The 7,147-nt window shown below is 36.4% G+C and overlaps 1 protein-coding gene across 5 annotated transcripts in view; it reads right to left on the bottom strand.

Annotated features, from left to right (window-relative positions):
• Positions 1–7,032, bottom strand: part of pth1r (parathyroid hormone 1 receptor) — a 92,420-nt gene extending 85,388 nt beyond the window's left edge. The window contains exons 1-3 of one of the 5 annotated variants that reach the window (XM_024274437.2): positions 6,590–7,032; positions 6,433–6,487; positions 5,971–6,012 (exon numbers count right to left, since the gene is read on the bottom strand). In XM_024274437.2, the coding sequence (XP_024130205.1) occupies positions 5,971–6,012; positions 6,433–6,441 (51 nt within the window). In that variant the 5' untranslated portion in view covers positions 6,442–6,487; positions 6,590–7,032. Of the gene's footprint in view, positions 1–1,725; positions 3,574–5,970; positions 6,013–6,432 lie in introns of those variants that run through there. The other 4 variants (XM_036216403.1, XM_036216404.1, XM_024274438.2 and 1 more) reach the window with 4 other exon arrangements.
• Positions 7,033–7,147: the final 115 nt, after the last annotated feature.

Raw genomic sequence — 7,147 nt, 5'->3', positions numbered from 1 at the left:
TTTTTTTTTTTAGGCTAATTTGGCATTTAGCTAATATTTTTAGCTGGCTATCCGCTACATGTTAGCTGTTATGGCTAATTTAAGTCGGTCTTTTTCAGTTTTTTATAATATTTTGACGTGTAACAATTTTTTTAGCTACGTCAACTGTTTAGGCTAACCTAAGTTTGTTTTGTTTGTTTTTAGGGTAATTTGGCATTTAGCTAATTTTTTTAGCTGGCTTTCCGCTAAATGCTAGCTGTTTTGGCTCATTTAGGGTTTTTTTTTTTTTAGTTTTTTAGGATATTTTGAAGTGTAGGATTTTTTTTTTCCAGCGACATGCTAACTGTTTTGGCTAACCTAAGATTTTGTTTGTTTGTTTTTAGGCTAATTTGGCATTTAGATAATATTTTAGCTGGATATCTGCTTCAGCGTTTCCCTCTGTCAGCTTCAGTATTTTTACCTGTCAATTGTTTAAAATCTAGTTCATAATTATGTTAAAAAGTTGAAGTTTTAAAGATCTAAAAATGTCGTTTTAGAGTGTTTAATAAATGTTTATCCTGTGACCTACGGTGCGTTTTGAATTTTGGCCTCTTGTGCGATTGAGTTTGACTCAATTGCACAATGAGAAACATTTTTTTTTCTTTTGAGTTTACAACAGTTTCAAGTTTCTTTGTAGAAAAGCGCATTTTTCCACAAAAATTGAGCAACAAAAATAAACAAATAAAAACAATAGGAAAGAAACGGCATGATAGACACTTTTCTATCGCCCACACAATATGTATCGTCATATTTCCCAGCACTAGTTTGTAGAGCATCATTTATGGGGAGACACCAGAATTACAAGGAAAATAAAACACAAATAAGGAGTATCAATAGAATTTGTGCAAGTTTGGCGTGCCTCATATGGCCCACAGGTTGTAGTTTACCCATCCGTGTCTATTTAACTTTAGTAATCTCTGAATTCACCAGTGAGTTTGCAGAAGCAAACATGTTTACAATGAAACAAGAATGCTACAACCTCCAATATTAGTAAAGTTTTCATTAAAAATTCAGTGTATCAGAAAAATGTAAAAGTTTTTGGTTAGAAATACACTGAGAAAAGTGAAACGTTGAATCAATTAACAAAAGTTCTGTAATTTGTTACATTTACATTTATTAGTTTTCATCAAATTAAACTCCGAATTTAATTTGATAAAAAATATTTTTAAAATTGATCCAATGTTTCACTTTTTACAGTGTATTTGTGATGCCCCTTGAAATAAATCCTTGGAAATGTATAGTTAAATGGAGGTTCACGTGTTTATCTTTAGACATTTTTCACTTCATTTAATTCTTTTTTTGACTTTGACATTTTTATTTTGTCTGCATGCTTAATTTTTTTGTTTAAAAACCGTTTGATCTCCATTTTTGTAATATTTTGCAGTAAAAAAATACATTATTTTGACAGTTTGCAGTTTCTAGCTGAATCATTGTGTAAAATAATGAAAAATATCTGCAAAAAACAAAGAAGCTGGGGTTGCACTATAAAGATGGATCAAGCATTGGCACAAAAAAAATTTTATAGAGCAAATTAAAACAATAAGTTAAAAAGGGCCGTGTAAACAGTTTAAAGATGCATCTAAAAGGTATTAATTCAATAAAAGGAATCAATTCCAGAAGCGTATAAAAACAGGTGACAGCTGCAGTTAGACCACAACAGCTCTCAGAACTGCTTTCCAATACGAGTTTTCATCTGAAATGACTCACCTGCAGGCAGAAGGCGCTGAGCATCGAGATGAGCAGAAAGTCCAGAGTGTGGAGCAGCTGAGAGGATCCCATCCCTGAGGTGAGGCAACTCTTCCCTCCAAGAATCCTGGCAGGGCGCAGCGCAGCGCCGATGGGAGCTCGGATGCAATTATTTAATCTGCTAAACTCTCTTCAAAGAGGACTGAGATCTGACTCTTTACTCCATCTGGCATCTCCACGCTGCTGGCGGCTCGTGAAATCATAACTCTGTAATCTGCCCTCGATTTAATTTCCTATAATCTACTATATGCTCCGGCTCAGCCCGCTCGCTTTATTTCCCTGCATCTGTCTTTTTTCTCTCTCTCTCTTCTGAAATTACATCCACATGTCAGAACTATTTATGTCGCGCGCTCTCTCTGCGGTGGGAAGTTCAAATGATTCTTTGCAGGGAAGAAACCAACGCTGTATTTTTAGGTCTTTTAAATTTCCCCTCAGACTGACTTAAACACTTCAGCATGGAGCTGTGCGCCTTTTGGTTTCCTCTCCTCCAAACGTCAGATCAGAGCTGAGGCGAGAGCAGCAGACTCGGAGCAGAAGGAGAAAAAGACCGTGTCACTCCATCACCGGGCGTTGTTGAATTTCACAACTTGGATCGGGTCGGGACGCGCGGCGGCGCACCGGCAGCCTCTCACGCGGGGTTTACTTTACGCATCGAGGGGTGAAATAAACAATAACAACAATCTTGTGACAGAGCAGATCTCTGAAACTTTTTTCTCTTTTCTTTTCACACAAGAGTTGATGTGTTTTGCGTGATTCGAATCATTTTACGCACGAACGCGCGTCGCTTCCTCCGGTTTGGAGTCTTTCCAGAAACAGAAATCTTGAGTTATTTCCAGAAAAACTGCGGCTGGAGCGTGGCACTCTAACGGCCACTGAATGGATGAATGTCTCAAACGGGGTTTGTTTACTAATGGGGATGCAAAAAAACGCGCTGAGGACGCAGAGGGAAAACGCAGAACTCGACCTGAAGAATGTCTACTTACAAGGAAACGCGCAAAACCCGAGTGTTTTTATGCAGAAAAAAGTTGTATTCTGCTCGTGTTGGGAAGCTGTGGAAAGCAGCAGGTCGTGTTCTGTAGTGAGCAGGCTCCGTGGATGGAAACGGGGGGCGGAAAGGAGGCAGGTAGGGCGGCGCGTAAACGCCTCTGATTGGTGCGCTCCCTCTTACGTTGGACCAAACCACGACTCTGAAATGACATATTTTCTCACCCCTCAAACAAACTCCACATTCAGCGGATCGCAGGGCCGCTGCCAAACCACTTTTTCCCCCTGCAGTCTCTCAAAAAGTTACATCTAGTTGGGTTGGATTACCGAGACATAATGCAGGAGATGCCGGATTTATCTGAGGCTCCGCGTTTGTGCGTAACGACAGTTTGCATTTAACCATCAGAGGGGGGATGTGTTCTTCAGAGAACTCTCAAGTCAAAGATTATACAGAGTTTTAATGAATGAATGGAGCGCTTTCAGTGAAGCCCCATGAACGTGTCGGAGGTTTCCACGCACACAAGGAGGACGCTTTAGATCTGGGATGTCAGACTCGATCACACAGGGACCAAAATCCAAAACACACCTTATGTCACGAGCCGAACAGGATAAATATTTGTTCAACACTAACTAATTTTTAAAACTTTAAAACCATAACTTTTTATGAACTAGATTATCTGCGATAATGGTAGTTTTAATGCTGTAAACTGCATTAAAATTATTAGCTAAATGCCAATTAAGACTTTAAAAAAAAAACAAAGTTAGCCAAAACCGCTAGCATGTGTTTGATAAAATAGCAAAACTTCAAAAGAGCAAAAAAAAAAAAAATAAATAAAAAATCCTAAATTGGCCAAAACAGCTAGCATATAACTGAAATGTTAGCTAAACTCCAAAACAGCCTCAAAAGCTAATAAAAACAGCCTAAATTAGCCCCCAAAAAGCTAGCATGTAACTGAAATATTATCTAAACTCCCAATTAGCCTAAAAAATCGTAGTAAATTCCGAAATTGTCCAAAAAGCTAGCAAAATGTCATTTTTTAAGACAATAAAACCATAACTTTTTAACATGAACTAGATATATATCATTACCTGCGATAACACTAGTGTGAATGCTGTAAGCTGAATTTGGCGGCTGAAGATGCTAGTGCTGATAGCTGAAGATGCTGTCTGAAATCACTGAAGCGAATAACTGAAAATGATTAAGCTGATAGGTTGCTAAAATATTAGCTGAAAGCCAAATTAAGACTAAAAAAAAAAAACAAAGTTAGCCAAAACAGCTAGCATGTGTTTAAAAAAATAGCTAAACCTCAAAAGAGCCTTAAAAACTGAAAACATCCTAAATTAACCAAAACAGCTAGCATATAACTGAAATGTTAGCTAAACTCCAAAACAGCCTCAAAAACTAAAAAAAAAAGCCTAAATTAGCCCCCCAAAAAAGCTAGCATGTAACTGAAATGTTATCTAAACTCCAAATTAGCCTAAAAAATCAAAGTAAATTCCAAAATAGTCCAAAAAGCTAGCAGAATGTTAATTTTTAAGACAATAAAACTGTAACTTTTTAACATGAACTAGATATACATCATTACCTGCGATAATGCTAGTGTGAATGCCGTAAGCTGAATTTAGCCGCTGAAGATGCTAATGCTGATAGCTCAAGATGCTAATGCTGATAGCTGAAGATGCTAATTCTGATAGCTGAAGATGCTAATGCTGATAGCTGAAATCACTGAATCGAATAGCTGAAAACGCTGAAGCTGGTAGCCAGCTAAAATATTAGCTGAATGCCAAAAAGGGCCTAAAAAACTTAGAAAAAGCGGATACATGCACGCGGCGTGGTGAGGTGCAGGTATGGAACAGTCGTATTGCGCGGCGCACAGCTGCTGCACTACATGAGTATAAGAGAAAGACAGAGACTCTGGAAATGTTGAACCTTCCACTTTCTGTGGAGAACATGGAAATCTGAGGATTAATCTGATTATGCTGTTTTTTAAGTTTATAATTTTTCACTGGAAAACATTATTTTATTCTCAAATATGTTTAAATCAACACATAAATATTTGTGTTATTATGAGCAGCAAGGACCAAATGTTTATTTTGTGTTTCACAGTTCTATTCAAGTTAAATGAAAGCACAGCAACATTGTATATAGTGCTGATTAAGTATGTCCCTAGAGCATCTGTCACAATAAAAGAGTTGGAATATGAGAATGTGAAGTTTATTTCATAATTAACAATTTTTAGGTGCTTTTCAAAACAATATTATTTTAAAAACATCACAACTTTTCACAAAAGCCTCCAGAACATCAGGCATATTTTCGGAGAATAGCTGAAAATATACTTTATTGTCATACATTGTGATAGCCTATATATTGTATCGTGATATACATTTTTTTTCCATGTTGCCCAGCACTACTTACAGGCATTAAGTTTTCAAATTCTTTTAAGGAAATCATTTTTAAAGTAACTATTTGTCGTCTAAAACTTGTTTTTTTTCCCCTCATACTGTTGTCTTCTTCTTGAATAAAGTGTACTTCTATAGCGCGATCGCCACCTAGTGGCCAAACTGAAACGTCCTCCAGGAGAAGCAGAACAATGTTTACATGTTAATGATCTGAACATTTTTGTTAGAACTTCTCCTTTAGAGAATCCATGTAAACCTTTATGATATTAACAATCTCATTATTTTACTAATACATTTTACAATATGTGAACTTGATCAGATTAAAATAAATATATTCAAATGAAACAATAGATTTTTAATGTATTTTTAAACAAATATGTATAAATTTGTAAATTTAAAATTGAATTGAATTGAAGAATTAAAAGAATAGGAAAAAATCTGAATCGAATCGATTCAGGCTCTTATGAATCGAATCGTTTCTAGAAATTATAACCGATTCCCAGCCCTACTTTGCACTCACCATACTTCCTGGATTTGACATACCATAACATCAATAAACACACTCTCACCTGAGCATGATCATCTGTACACAGAAGTATCTATGTGCATGACATATTTGATTAATTTGCATGTATCCATGCCTATGTGTGTGATATCTTCTGAATTTTACGTTTTTTAAATGTGTGAATGAAGACCAATGCAGTCAATATAAATAGAATAGATGTCTAAATAGATATTTGCACTTGCATACATGTTTGTGCACAATTTCAACCTCAGTTATAATTTATAATGCAACTTGTTGCTCTTTGCACTTCTTCCTACCTTTATCTGTGATTTCCCATGATCCTCTTTTCCAACTCTCTTCTGTTCGATCCAAATAAGGAATAAAAAAGTATATTAACCATTGAAAATATCCACCAAAGTGACAAATACTTATTTAAAATTATGTCACTAGCCACCAAAAAAACATTAACCAGGAATTGGGGCACCACGATGATCCCGTCTAAGGACCAATGGATATCAACAATCAACAACATCTACTCAACGGAAGCAATATCACACAGATTGAAACTGCAAGAGGCACAATTACACAGAAAGTGGAAAAAATGGACACTGTATAACAGCGATCTGTGAAGCACCTAGATTCGACCTTTATTTTGTTTTTGATTTTGGTTTGTGTTTTGTGTTTATGTAACAAAAAAAAAAAAAACATTGAAAATATATAGTATTAACCCCCATAAAGTGGTTCATAAATATAAAGCTTAGATGCTAAAAACTACATACCTCCTTCATGTGTCTATAAAACAAGGTCCATTCATCCGATTTATCTTCTCTGCTTCTAGACAAAACAAGAAGGAAATCAACAGTTTGTGTGGATGTAAACTCTCAGATGAAGCCTGCATATTTACAGCTGTTGAATCTGTATCAAAACATCAATTACCTCCCCCCTGCTTCATCTTTATCAGCAGTGGAGAACGCGTTTCAAGTTTTCTGTAGAGAGGAAAAGTAACTAGATGTGAGAATAATTATTCTGCAAGTGAGCAGAAAAATAGTGTGATCCAGCATTTGAGGTTCTTTTTTGCTGCTCAGAATTAATCTTAAACAAACAACAAACAGGCTGAAAACAGCAAGTTTCCTCCCTGCTGACACGCAGATTAACAACTCCTGTGAAGTGAAACAGCAGCGTTATCCATTAGAGCAAATGACATTTCAGCATAAACGTCCCTGAAGGCCAAATGCTGGTGCCACTCACACCGCGTTTAAACAAAAGCTTTCATTTATCTTAACACTAGAATCCCTGGAACTTTCCGCTTATGCTGCAATGCCCCCCTCCCCTTCTCAAAGTAGTGTTGTGCTGATCACCTTAAACCATCAACAATGACTTCCTGTTTTCACATTGGAGTTATGGCTACTGACTCACATTCAGAAGGTCATGGGTTCGAATCCCGCTCAGGAATAGTCCACATGAAATATTTGTTTTTACTTTTATATTTTATTT

Source organism: Oryzias melastigma, linkage group LG17 (genome assembly GCF_002922805.2).
Source record: "Oryzias melastigma strain HK-1 linkage group LG17, ASM292280v2, whole genome shotgun sequence".
Taxonomy (NCBI): Eukaryota; Metazoa; Chordata; class Actinopteri; order Beloniformes; family Adrianichthyidae; genus Oryzias; species Oryzias melastigma.
Note: the sequence above shows the minus strand (reverse complement) of the source record. Positions and strands in the feature narration are given on the sequence as shown.